Below are 14,558 nucleotides of genomic sequence, written 5' to 3'. Positions count from 1 at the left end.
TAACTGGACAGACTGGGCACCCCTATAGTCTGATACAGTAGATCGTTCCCACCTGGCTCTCTGTCCTGAAGACAGGAATGTGGCTGTAAGACAGAGTCACTTGTTGAGATGGGCGGCTCTACAAATTGAATGAGAATGAATGAATGAATGAATGAATGAATGAATGAATGAATGAATGAATGAATGAATGAATGACTCTGAGCATCCACTGATCTCCTCAGGTGTGTGACCAAGGGTTTGGCTCTGCCTCCTCCTTGCCTCTAACATGATTTGAATGGAGTGGGTTACCCAAGTGTCTGTCATTCAGATGGGTTGGTTCACAGGCCTCATCATTCCCAGCTAACACATCTGGAGGAGAACAGATTAGAGCAGCCATTGCAGAGATACAGAAGATTACCTCTCTTCCCATCATCTGCTTGGGAAGAAGCAAGATCAAGGTGGAGAGCTAGTCAGAGTCTTCTATTTATGGACTCCTAGGAGTTCATTTTTAATGAATTCTTGGAAGAAGGACTTGGCAGGACCCTCCTTGTGGCTGTTTTAAAGCCACTGCTTCCTCCTAGGGGAACAGGGGAAGTTGCCTCCAACATAGTCAGGCTATTGCCCTTGTCTTGTCTGAGTGCCTACTCTCTCCATGAACTCAGGCAGAGACAAGCCATTCCTCCTTGCCTGCTATTGAGGCCTAATGTTGAGATGCTCAATCACTGAATGGACAATCCTTTTCCAAATTCCTTCCTGGGACATGTTAGTCCAGGTGAGAAAGGAAGACCACAGGCCAAGAGCCTCAGGTCCACCACAGACAGTGATAGCGTTCCTTCCCAGTTGGAGCAGAAATTCAAGCCGTGACCGGGACGCTGGCACCCCATGTGCTTATGCATGGCACCTCAGCTAAATCAGCAAGCATCTACAGACTTCCAGCAATTTCTCACGCCAGCATCATGTGAGTCCCATTGGCGCCTGCTGAGCCTGTTCAAGCAGAGGATTCGGGATTTCAGGGCTTGGTATATGAGACAAAAAACGTCAAGCAGACCAGATCAAATGATGCCTTTGAGCAGCTCAGAAGTGCCCAACTAGCCCTTCCTCCCAAGCTTTGCTGGATCTTCCTTAAATTTCCCAAAGTGTTAGTCAGCCAACCTCAAGTTGATGCTTTTTGGCTGGGTTGGACTTCAGCTCCCAGAATCTCTCAGCCAATATGCCAACCTGGTGGCTTCAGCTTTGACTCAGAGTTCAATGGAGGCCACTAGGTTGGCAAAGACCACGTAAGGGACATTCTGAGCAATTAAGCTGGTGGGTCTAGGACCAAATTGCCTGGTACAACCTGTTCCTTCCTTGGCTGGATAAGGTCAAGGGAGCCTAGCCGTAGGCATTTTGCCAAGATCCCCTCAAAACCAAAACAATCTCCCCCTTCATGATTGATAACTTTGGTCTACAGAGATGTTAGCTACTGGAGTTGAATGTTGCAGCGACATCTGCATTTACTTTTCATGCATCTCATGAGCATGAGCCCAAAGGAGGAGTGGGCCTTAATCCCTTCCTCCAGACCTGGTGTCCCTAGGTTAGCAGGGACATCTGGGGCAGGGAAGCTGGACTTTGGGAAGCTGGAAAGTTCTTATCTCTGAAGGGCAAGGATGCAAAAGTCACAGGAATAGCTTTTCAATAATGCAACCCCAAGCAGGTCTCATTCCAAGTCCACGCCATTCCACCACCCCCATGTTCCTCCATGCCTCAAAGTGGAATGGCCAGTCAATCTCAGGACAGGAATTCGCTTGGCCTGATCATCTTTACCCGCTTGTCTCTTGCCCTCCTTCTCCGAAAGTGCCTTTCCGTCCTGACAGGCGCCAGCGAGGGAAGGGTTAAGAAAATGTTTATCACAAGGCTGGCTTCAGAGTTGAAAGTAATGTGATCAGTAATGAATTTTGCGTTACATTAGGGTTGTATAAATGGACAGACAAGCACAGACACCAAGTGGCCAGGAGTCAGGGCTAATTTAATGAGGCTAAAATAGAGACAGCACCAATTAGACGCTGGGCCAGCTCAGTGCTCCTGCAGGGACTGCAAATGAATAGGTACAAATCAAATTAGGGACTAATAGAAGCAGTATAACACAGAGCAGTCAATGCTAAATGCATTTGGGCCTTATGACCTCCCTGCTCTGAACAACAGAATCCTAAATTTGTCTTAAAAAGAGAGAGGGAGGGAGAAAGGCTGAGAGAGAGGATAGGAGAATCATAATCAAAGAAACTCTTGTTGGTCTAAAAAAACCCCCCAACAACACAAACTGCACCGCTCGCAGGAGTCTGGAAAATATCTCAGCATCAGCCATTTTGCACATGCAAGGAGTTCCTTCCCTGGGGAACAACGCCTTCGAAAAATCGTCCAAGGTACATGGCGCAAAATCTGATCGCTTTCTGTACGCTCATCAGATCGCCAGCAGAAGAGAGCTGAAATTCCCACAAACCGGGGTCGGGCAGAGGACTGAGCGCACGGCCATCTAGGCCCACGACTCCCAATGGCTCCCCAGAAGGATCAATGCTGCAGACCATGGGGAACCCATGTCCCAGCAGACCACAAAGGGACTAGTGCAAATATTTGTGTGCACGGGGGCATCGGGGGGTGGGTGGGCAAACAAGTCAAGTTGGTGGCCACCACCACCATCTTGAGTTTTTGACACCTCTGTATGCATGTCACAATCAGGACCACAGAAAGGGAAACAGCATTTTCAAGAGGGCAGGCTGCATCTTGCGACACCCGCCTGCGCTTCAGGCAAGACAACACACAATCAAGTAACTTACGTTCTTTTTTCCTCAACTGCTTTCAGCTAGAGTGATTTTAAGTGCACCTACATTTTCATTACAGTGGCCGCTATATGTGTGTCCTCTGTGCTTTGTTGGCGCACCCGCATCGTCCAAATTGAGTCCCCTTATGCAACATGTTACCCCTGAGAAAGACATTTGTGTAGACTTGGGGTGGGGTGGGGGAGGCTTGGGATTTTTTTTTTTTTTTTTTGGAAAAACAGCTAATCTTTCTTCTAGCCGTGATATTGTTGCTATGCAGGATAAGGCTGCCAAAAGCAAGGTAAACAAGCTGGAGATCCTTTTAGAAAGAAAGAAAAGAAGAGGAAAGAATATAGATGTACGTATATAGACTGATTATGTGCTATCAAGATTTTTCGACTCCTAGCAATCACATAGATAGATTTTCTCTCTCCCTCTCTATTTCCAGCCTGGATGATTGGAAGGTGGTTGTCAGTCAGGTACAGCCTATCATTGATGGTCTGACTCCATATAAGGCAGGGAGGAACTGGAGTTCCTGGGGGCTCTGGGGGTCCCCCAAAGCCTCCAGTACCTCTCCAAATATCACCATCAAATGTAATTCTTAACAGGGCCATGAAGCAGTTTGGATCTGAAGATGCTCCAGACGATGCAGGAAGCATCTATCTGCAACTCCGAAACCAGATTTGCTGTTGCCATCTTTGGCCAAACAACAGATCTGCTTTAACGTCTTGCCTTTTCGCTGGAGGGTTTATGGCACGTGCTACGTTTGAATCCCCACCGCAAGCCTGTGAGACAGGTTGGCCTGAGCCAGACAGACAGCCAGACAGGCAGACGGACTCAAAGGCTTTCGACATCCTCACTGGCTTAAAATCCAACTGTCGACGGGCCCCTTACGATACACATGCCAGTACATTGGAAAGGCAAGACGTGCCCCCTTGTTCAATGAGAGCTGGATCAACTTCTGGCAATATTTGCTTTTTTTAGTAATGTTTTTAAAATTTTGATGCCTTCTGTATTTATATATATTTATGGTTTTAATGTTTTGTGTGAGTCGCCCAGAGTCCCCCATTGGGGGGAGATGGGCGGGGGAAAACTGCAATAAATTAAATAAATAAATAAATAAATAAATATTCCTGCCCCTGCAGAATATTAATATATAATAATATAGGCAATTATATGAATATAATTATATGTAAAATATTTTCCTCTTCAGGCCAAGTTTAAAATGAGTCACCCAAACAGGGCGCCTTCCTCTAACGGTGTTCGGAAGAGGAAATGGCTCGTATGGCTGCTTCGGTCCGTTTGGAGCAAGCTGTCCATTCTCCCCCACTGAGAAGGGTTTAAAGATGACCCATGGCCAAGACTCCAAAGATTTGGCAAAGTTGGGGAGTGGGGGCGGGGGAGAAAGGATTTGTGGGCAATTGCGTTGGCAGGAAGAATGGCTGATTTCCTTTTGGAAAGCTTATCCAGGACGAGATGCCAATATTGTTTTGTTTTGGTTGTTAAATTAAAAAAAAATCTCTAATGGGCTTAGCAGGAAAAAAAGTCGCTCGTTGCTACTGATGGCAGTCTGTGAATTCTTGTACTTCCAGATAGGAAAGCAGATGTGCGGGACAGTGATGGAATGGAGAGCAGATGGGCAGAGAGAGAGAAAGGGAAGGAGGGAGGGAGGGAAGGAAGGAAAGGGAGAGCAGGTGCTAACAGCATCCTGAAGGAATAAAATAGAGATAGAGCTGCACCAGGCTTTATTTTAAGAGACATTCAAAACACGGCCATCTGGATACAGTAGTAATTCCTAAACTGTGCACTAGATACCCTAGGTTTTCATTATCTGTGATCCTGGATCACCGCACCAAATGGGAGGATCAGAAGATCCCTTGGAAGATCATCAGCAGCCCAGTGCAGGTAACCGACACTGCAACCTCCCTGACAAGAGGCCATCCAGCCTCCGTTTAAACACCCCCAGCCTAGGAAACTCTACCCCCTCCTGATGCCATAAACACCTGATCCTCCATGGAACACTCTTTAGAACAAACTGGTGTCCTTCATCTCCTCTAATGGCAGCCAAGTCCATGGTTGAACAAAGGATTGGTCCTGAATCTCCCCATGTTTAGCTACAGCAGAGGAGTCCAGGTTCTAACATTGTGGGAGAAGGACCAAACCTTCTCTTTATTCAGTATTTTCCATGCTGTGTATGACCATCTACATTTCCTTTTTTCTTCCTCCACTCCATGCTAAAGAGGTCTTTCTTCACTGGGAAGCTGATCTCTTCCCCTAACCCTTCTTTGGCCCTTTTCCAGCACTGATCGATTGATTATGTGCCCACAAGTTGGTGTCGACTCTTGGAGACCACGTCTCCATGATGATCTGTCCCTAACCTAGTCCCTCAGGTCTTCCAATGGTGCACCCATTGCCACTGTAACTGAATCCATCCATCTTGCTGCTGATCATCCTCTTCTCTGCAATACTTTTTCAAGAGCAGCGACTAGAATGAATACTGACCTGCAACTGTGGCCTTTCTACCAATGGATAAGGGCATTACTGCACTGACTGGGCTGTAGTCCGTTCCCATCCTGATGATTCCAAATGTGGAATCTGCCTTCTTTATTGCAGCCTCACTGACGCTGGACCTGACCTTTTCATTGCACTGTGATCCCCAGCAATTCTCCTACATTGTGGGCAGCCCCTGCCTTTCCAGATGATCTAATTAATATTGTCCATTAAAGGAGGAAGTTCATATTTTGGTGGATGGGTGAGTCACTTCCAATGCCAAGACAGTGTAGTGGGAAGAGGGAATGGCCTTGAGAGACAAGAGGAAGAGCCTCTACCATGACAATGGTTAGATAACGAAACCTGAGTCTGAGACAGAATTGTAACCTGAGAAAACATCTCAGGCAAGACCGTCCCTAGTTCTCATGAGGTTAAAGGGGTGGGGGGGGGGAAGCACATTCAGACTGGCAAGATTCTGTTACTATATCTTTATAATAAAAGTAATTTTGGCCTGCATGACTTCGTTTTCCTCAAAAGTCAGCTGGCAAGATCTCTGCAGGATTCCCTGCTCTGGTTTCATTCACTTCTCATCCCATTCTGCTTGGGTGGAGGCAATTCCAACTCCCAAAGGAGAACCGTATTAAAAAAATTACAAAATCACAAAGGATTGACTTTGGACTTGCCTCTTTAGGGTGGATCCAGACATTATGCTGGAAGAACATGATAACTGGACAAAGTTACATTGCATGAAGTACCTGATACCAAAATGACATCAACTCTGATATAAGGCAAGGCATTCTTGGGAGAGTTCTTCCCAAGATCGGGTGCTTCTACCAAAAGGCTCTTTCTGTGGTCACAACCCATCTAAGATTAGAAGCTGGTAAAACTGGGGGAGTGGGGAAGAATTCCCAAATGTCAATTGTGGAATGTGATTGACTACGATAAGCTTATGCCACATCCCCAGTGACCTCCCTGTTATATTTTTGTTCCATGTTATTTGTGTGTATGTTCCACCACTTGCCAGATTTTAAAATCTTAATTAATCTTAATCTTAAAACCATCTTTTCTTTCAAAATACATCTTTCAAGGAATGTTTGTAGTCAAGAATGGCATCTAACCTTTGCGGAAGTGCAGAATCCAGAGAAAAATTATCTTTCAGTCCTGGAAACTGCTGAGTGGAATAGTTGGATCCAGATTCAGTTTCCAGGGTTGTACATGTTAACATCTGTAAAATGACAGGCGTGGCCACTGTCATGGCTGTAGCCCCCTCCCTTTTGAGCCTGTGCATCCCCATACAAAAAGGGGCGGGACTTAAGTCACAACACCGGGATGGCCATCTTGCAGATTTTGACCCTGCTCCCTGCGGATGCCCATATCAGCAGATACAAAGATCGAACTCCACAAGTCTCGCCAGCTAAACACACCAAGTCTCCATTTGCAGCTCGGACAAGTTGAAATGACAATTGCTGGAATTTCCATTCTCCAAAGTCCAAAATGGTTGGGACATCTGGGAATTGCAGCCCCTACACACTTTGTGGCTATCAGATTGGGGAAAGTTCAGACAGGGAATAGAGTTGCTAATCATCTCTGTACAAAATTCCCTGTCTTTTCTGGACCAGATTTATTTCTGTATTTAGGTGGAAAAATAAACCTTGTTGTCTATGTGAGACATTGAAGTAACCATTATATGACCCTAAAATTGGGCAACAAGAGTGTGCCATAATGGAATACCCATCTTGGAAAGATACGTTCTATGGATTTCATGCTCCCCAGAGCTGCAAGCACAAACTTTCTCGCGCCAGAGAATTTTCTTCTGTTTCCCAAACAGATCTGCCCTGGAAGAAACAGCATGCAGACTTTTCTCTAATTAGGAACCGTTAGAGTGAATAGATAATCAGCTGGCTTCAGGGAACAATTAATTCTATCCAGATTAAGTAACTTGAAGCCAGTAACAAATCCAACAGGTAATCGATATCTCTGTTTGTGTAATATTGTCTCTGGCGCTCTCGAACTCTGGTGCCCAGGGAGCCCCTGGAGAAAAGCCATATACAGTCGGAGCCCAGCTTTCCAGAAGCAACTCCAAGATCAGTAGGGATCTATCGATAGAAAGGCAGGCGAGCTTGAGAGGGTACACTGACACACACATACACAGTCACAGGCACCCCATGAAGATACACTCAGACATGCAGATACATCATACGCACACCACCACCGTCACACACACAGCCATATGCCCGCATATAGTACAGAGTAACACAGCACCGGAACATGTTATATTCAGGGTCAAATATATCCTTATCTACTAGCAGCCCCTTGGAAGATATTATTATTTATGTATGAATATGGTTTTTATTTTTATTGTATTTTTATTCATATTCATATTTGTGTTTACTGTAAACCGCCCAGAGTCACTTTCTAGCGAGATGGGCGGTGACCAAATTTGAAATAGAAACAAATAAATAAATAAAAATTTAAAAACAGACTGGATTTTGAACATGTCATAATGCATAATTAATAAATGAGCTTTTTTGCTGATTCAACAGCTTTCTTCTGACAATCCAGTTAAATTTAAACAGCTTTCCTTCCTATGTGTGATCATACACACACACACACACACACACACACACACAGAACAATGTATAGTTTCCAGCCCTACTAATAAATAGTTCTAACAATCATGGAGCAAGTTATAAAACATATATATTGCATTAGCTTTGGCCTACGTTTGTATTACAAAATTTACAAAATAGGTAATATTCATCTACTATTTTATCAAGGAAACAAACATTGGTAAAATTGAGATTTTTTCCCACCCCATCTTTAGAACTTCATATTGATAGGGTTCTTCTTAATCTAACACAAGCAAGCGGTAACATTTGGAGACTCCAGGTCAGTAATCATGGTATTTCATGGCTGCCTTTTGAAATTCATCCTTGTGGTCTGTGTGGTGCAAGCAGAGGATGGATGGACTAAATGATTACGTTTGGCAAGGCTGAAGAAAGTAGAACAAGGTTTCTCAGCTTCAACGACTTTAAGATGAGAGGACTTCAACTCCCAGAATTCCCCAGCCAGCATGGGGAATTCTGGGAGTTGAAGTCCTCCCAAAGACGCTGAGGTTGAGAAACACTGAAGTAGAATAAGGAGGAAGCAACAGATGATATGGATCAGTGGGATTAAAGAGATTCCAGAATGTCCTTGAAGAACTACAAGTTATTATTAAAGACGAGTCAAGATACACATACAAGGGTTTGAATAATGGCACCTAAACTCTAAAATACATCGTTTCAGTACCCCGTCTTAGGATATAGAAGGAAGTCTCTTTCAGGAATGTTCTGGATGTAAAGCAACAATTGGGCCCCTCATCCCCCAGGTCAGCTTTTCCTAAACTGGGCATTCTTCAAAAATGGGGGGCTTTGCAACAGTTATGTGAAAAAAGTTGAGAAAAGCCACTGATGTTATGGAAGGCCAGTGTTTCTCACCCTTAGCAACTTTAAGATGGGTGGACTTCAACCCCCAGAATTCCCCAGCCAGCCATGCTGGCTGGGGAATTCTGGGAGTTGAAGTCCACCCGTCTTAAAGTTGCTAAGGGTGAGAAACACTGTTGAAGGCACTTCCACATGAAGAATCTGCCCGTTTAAAAGCCACTCAGACCTCTCTCCTAGTGTGGGCTGCGTTCAAGAGGCGAGCGCATTTCTCTCTCATGCAGCTGTGTTGCATCTGAAGTTGCAGTAAATCTAGCCTTTTCTTGGAGACGGTGAGGTTCTGCAGAGCTTGTGAGCGGTCTGTTTCTCCATTGGCAGCTTCCTTTGAGTCCCGAGTGCCCATTTATTTCGATTCCTCGGAAGGGATAAAATTACCTTTTCCCTACACTATGGATCATTTCCTATTCCTCTATCTGGTTCCCTCTTAGCGCCAGCATCCGGAGTTATTTTGTGCTTACGGTATATATAGAAGCGCGTGTGAAACTGAAAGTCCAATTCGTTCCTCTCTGATTTTTGAAAAACCTTCTCTCTTTAACAAGGAAGGCTGTATCTGGACAGGCAAACAACAGGATTTTTTAAAAATCTGGCTTTATTTTAAAGAATATGCCCTGTTATCTGGCACACAGGGAGATAGCCAGTGGAGAAATTAAGAAATTCCAGATTGTGGACTGGAGAGTCTTGTGGAGTGGAGTACTTTTTAAATAGTAAAGACCACAGCTACGTTCATTTGAAAATGTGCCAGTTTTTCTTTATTTCTTCTTTCTTCTTTCTCCTAGTCATTCTGAAAAAGGATCCTGGCTTGTGACTTCAAGTCCTACCCAAGTGGCCCCACTGAAAGTACCTGGAACTAGCACACAGACATTCTCCTGACATCTTTTTCTACCTGTTCTCATTCAGGGAAAGAGAATTTGCTTTCAACATTTCAGTGACATTCTCGTGCATAGAATCACGGGGTAACAAGAGGAGGCAAACGATGGAAGTCGGACCGTGATATGGTGATGCAAAGCCAGACACTTTCATACAGGCATCACAATGTCTCACTCACGTATGTGAAGGGTGGAGGTGATGTCATAATGCACGCTTCACCTCTTTAATTTATTTATTTGTCCGTTTATTGCATTTCTATTCCACTGCTGTCTGATTCTCACAATCTGGGCTTGCTGCAGACACCCTGGGGGGAGATGGGCGGTTGAAAAATGTAATAAATAAAATAAAATAAATATCATGTTCTTGCACATACTTAGTGACACAACGGCCCAGAGAATGTGTGATGACTTTCACTGCACAATCCTCTCTCTGCTGGGCTTCCATTAAATATCAACGGAAGATAATAAAACAGAACTACAATCTTGTGGTTCCCCCCCCCCCATATAGTCAGTATGATGGAAAGATGTGTAACACAAAACTTCATGATCAGTCCTAGCGAACCCACCACCACCCTCATAATAAAGGATGCTCAAAATGACCACTCTAGAGAAATTTGAAAGAAATTCTCAAACGTCCTGAGAGAAAAAAAAAACCTTTTTTGCAGAGGAAGAAAATTTCCAAGGTATAGCAAGACAGACTTCTGCATATGATTTAGAATCCATTCACACCCTTCCTTCCTTCCTTCCTTCCTTCCTTCCTTCCTTCCTTCCTTCCTTCCTTCCTTCCTTCCTTCCTTCCTTCCTTCCTTCCTTCCTCCCTCCCTCCCTCCCTCCCTCCCTCCCTCTATTTTTCTTTTCTTCTGATAATTTTTGACCTGATCTACCTGCGTTTCCCCAGGTAGTTCCAGTATAGATTCCAGTATTGCTATTCCTTAGCCTGACACTCAAGACAGGAATCCGAATTCTTTTTGCTCCTTCCCGGGAGGGAGGGCAGTTGCTTAAGACCAATCCCAGCCACCCAAAGCCGCCAGCATTTGCAATTTGCAAGCATTCCAGTATCCCCAAGGCCTCTTGAGCATAATCTCCCGAGAGCCGTACCATTTATGTTAATGGGCCCTTTAATTTACCACAGTAATGGACTCTGATGAAGATGGATTAATTTGGATTATGGTAGCCAGCACTTTGTCGAAGACAGATAATTACACACCCCAACCCTCATCTGCACGTTGCTGCCAACTGTTGTGCGCACGTGGGGTGACGTTCCGGCTGAGTGCAAAGGGGGTGCAGGGGAGAAGGGTGGTGATTTTAGGGCCAAGCGCCAGAGCCAAAGTCACTGTACCAGCTAATGGTAATAAGTGTAAGCATTTATTGGAATATCACAGCTGCCAACGCTCGCGGAAGGCTTAGGTTTCGTGACCCAAAGCAGCCAGATGCTGGAAGGGAGAGAAGGAAGAAGAACCCATTTGAACCAAGCGAGACGTCCGAATGCAGCGCTGGCCTAGATATCATAGATCGGTCTCTCCCAGCCCAAGGGTTTGGGCCTGCAACCCCCAGAATGTCCGAGCAACGTGGACAGAGATGGGCTGGGGATTCTAGGACCTGAAGTCCTTGCCAGCGAAAGGGCACCACAGGCTTAAGGAATCCTAAGGAGCTGTGAACTTTAAAGCGGGACCCTGAGTTTAAAGATCTCAAGGAGATGCTTGGGCTCAAGGACAACTGCAGGGCAGGGGAAGAATGACTTGGGCTGGGTGGGTGTCTGAGCATCACTGTTAGTTATAGGCAGTCCTCAAGGGTCTGAGGGTTTTGATCTTTACAAGAAAGCCTAGTAGTTACAGTGAAACTGGGGAGAGGCAGAGTCTGCTCCTCACTTGACAATGTGGCCCACTCGGTGGCTTCAAGCCAGGAGCTTCTGCAGGGAGGGGTAAAAAAAGTCAAGGTGGTGGTCACAGCTTGTGATGGAAGCCCTATTCTTTTATGAAGCGCCATGTAAAAAAGGGGTGGGGCTTCAATTGTCCAGTTACAGGTGCCATCTTGACTTTTCTGACCCATCCTGACAGACACCCCTGCATTGAGTCATTCACTGTCTCAGCCTAACCCATCTCACAGGCTTCTTGGTGTGAGAATGTAATGAGAGGAAATCCAGGTGTATTCTGCTGTGATCTCCCCACAAAAAGGTGACATCTAAATGTAATATGATAATTGCAATTATAATAACAAGTTATAGTTGTTGTAATATTAATAATAAGGCTTTCGAGATTGATACCAGCCCTTCGAGGTAGGTCAGGTCAAGAAATAGACCCCACAGGATGCCAGGAATGCTAGTTTCTTGTTGGAGGGTAGAATAATACAATCTTGAAACCCTGTTTTAGTTTCTCTCTCCCTTGTCTTATACAAAATAAAATCAAGGTGGGGTTATTCTGAGTTTCTTTCTCACACTTCCTTCAATCTCGGGGTAATCTTTTCTCCAAGTCACTTCTTAACTCTTCTTTCATACCTTCCCTAAGGTGACCTCTACGTTCCTTTATGCAAGGTATGGTATGGTCAGGAAACTGGACGCGGAGCTTTCTGCTGTGGTTCAGGAAGCAACCTGGCAGAGGACGGAGCCATCTGGTCACCCCCCAGACCAGAAAGCTTTCCAATCCCAGGGAACTTGCTAAGGCAGCTGTCCTCAACATGTCAGTCTCTAGATTTGGCGGATCTGAACTCCCGTCATCTCCACTCAGAGCTGGCTATGCTAGTTGGGGAGTGATGGGAGCTGTAGTCCAGCAGGCTGGAGAAAAGACAGTGGTTAGGAAGTAGCAGAGCAAACATCCGGGGGGTCCTTTTTAAAAAAACAGAACAAATTGGAATCTATTTCCCCATGAAATCCCAGCCTGATCCGGAAGCATTTACAGCCGTCGAGGTCAGGGGCCGAGAGCTAGAAACCAGGAGCAGGTCGGAAACTTCCTCCATCCTGAGAATCATGTGACCCCAGAGAGCGTCTCCAGAACATCTGTTCTTTAGCTTCAAGGCCTGTTCTGGGCCATCACCGGCCAGAAAAGTGCCTTTCCTTAGAGATTCCCATGAATATGCTGGAAAGGAACACTGGCAGCAAACCTCCGTTGCTTTAAATAGGCTTATGGGCCTCTCTGAAATGCCTGGTAGACATGGGCATCCGTGGGCTTTAGCCAGAGGAACAAATCCAGTGAAGAATGGAACATTATAAGTTAATGAAAGGAAATCACCGTTGGCTAAGAGAGGTGCCTGATTTCTGATCACGCGTCTCCTTTGTACCTGTTCCAGATGCCGCTGTGTCCCGGCTGGGTGACTCAGACATGGCGTCTGCTAGCCTCTCCCGAAGGCCTTCATCCGTCTGCTCCATGGAAGACAAGTGACGCAGGCCAAAGGTCTCCGGCCAGCTCCCGCAGACTTCCAAGAGAGTCATGCTCCGGTCAAAGGTCCCTGCAAGAGAACCCACGGAAGATGAATATTCATTTCTTTTCTTTTCACCATTACGATCCCAATATGCTCCACTGTATTAACGTTTATCCGAAGCACTGAAGGAGAGCCAGCTTGGTGTAGTGATTGAAGGCACCGGGCTAGAAACCAGGAGGCCATGAGTTCTAGTCCTGCCTTGGGCATGGAGCCAGATGGGTGATTTTGGGCCGGTCCCTCCCGCTCAGCCCCAGGAAGGAGGCAATGCAAACCACGTCCCCCCAAAAGAGCACTTAACCGCATCAATTAAAGCATCAAACCATACACAGAAAAGAGAAGATGGGACAGGAAAAGCAGATTGCATTACACAAAAGGACGTGATGGTTAGGTCTTTCCGAAAGAGCCAAGCACACAGCCATGAAATCCTCTGCATTTCTACCGAGAAGTAAATCCAAGGGAATACACTGCAGAGAAAGGTATTGCCAATAGTTTAAAACAGTACAATATGTCCTAGTACAGGGTTCCTCAACATCAGCAACTTTAAGATGGGTGGACTTCAACTCCCAGAATTCCCCAGCCAGCATTGGGGAATTCATGGCTGGCTGGGGAATTCTGGGAGTTGAAGTCCACCCATCTTAAAGTTGCTGAGGTTGAGGAACCCTGTCCTAGTAGACATGCATAGGAGAACTTCGTTCAGTATTCCTAGAGGATCTCACTGGAGCGCATCTGGTTAACAGCATCTAGACTGCAGATCCAAAGTGCTCTCTAATCAACAGTTGTCACCTTGGAAAAATGTTTAATATTTTTAAGAATATGAACTGAAGCACCCTTCAGGGAGGATGGGGGCCTCACCAAATGTCTCTTATTCCTGACCACATGTGCTTAAGCTTCTGCCAAGCCCCAACAGGATTTCAAGAGGAGAATTAAACACCCACGTTCAGTTTCTCCCACTGTTACAGATAAAAACGTTGCCAGACTGTATCTGTGAACACCAGTTTAATTCCATTTTAAATAAGCCTAAGAATGAACACTCTCTGGGTGTACTACCTTAAAAAAATAATAAACCCCCACATTAAAAATGCAAGAAAGTCTAACAGTTTTTAATAAGCCACGAGCAGAAAACAATTCTAAACCACGGCATTAAAATGCTCTCCAAAATCTAGCATCTAAATCCTCCCATGCTTAGAAAAAAGTCTTTCTTTTTTGATAAAAAAGTAATTAGAGGAGAGTTTCACAGACTGTTGTATTTGCCACTCCAGCTTCCAGATCTCTACAGATGAACAACAATCCTTTGCTCTGGACCTAGTCAATTCCAATTAGTCATCAAATGGTCCCGTTTTGGGCTGTTTTCAATCCAATGCAGGAACAACCAACGCCAGGTTCTCCCTGTTCTGGCAGAGTTACAAGCGGTATCGCAGTGAGAAATGTGGACATTGTTGGGTGAGTCTCATGCCCTGCGCTTACCTTCTAGACTCACCCAACAATGAGACTCTAGATTGTTCAAATCCATCCAATCCTTTCCCTTGCAATGCAAT

General features: G+C 45.3%; 1 protein-coding gene across 6 annotated transcripts in view; it reads right to left on the bottom strand.

Annotated features, from left to right (window-relative positions):
* BCAS3 (BCAS3 microtubule associated cell migration factor) overlaps positions 1-14,558 on the bottom strand; it is a 514,094-nt gene that overhangs the window by 23,145 nt on the left and 476,391 nt on the right. For 5 of the 6 annotated variants that reach the window (XM_088152585.1, XM_088152584.1, XM_088152587.1 and 2 more), the window contains one exon: positions 12,883-13,050. In XM_088152585.1, coding sequence (XP_088008711.1) covers positions 12,883-13,050 — 168 coding nt within the window. Of the gene's footprint in view, positions 1-12,833; positions 13,051-14,558 lie in introns of all 6 variants that reach the window. The other variant, XM_088152589.1, reaches the window with a different exon arrangement.

Source organism: Python bivittatus, unplaced genomic scaffold (genome assembly GCF_059951505.1).
Source record: "Python bivittatus isolate LINGU-HERP-01145 unplaced genomic scaffold, Pbiv_v1 ctg000690_np1212, whole genome shotgun sequence".
NCBI classification, from domain to species: domain Eukaryota; kingdom Metazoa; phylum Chordata; class Lepidosauria; order Squamata; family Pythonidae; genus Python; species Python bivittatus.
This window is presented reverse-complemented; position numbering and strand designations above follow the sequence as displayed.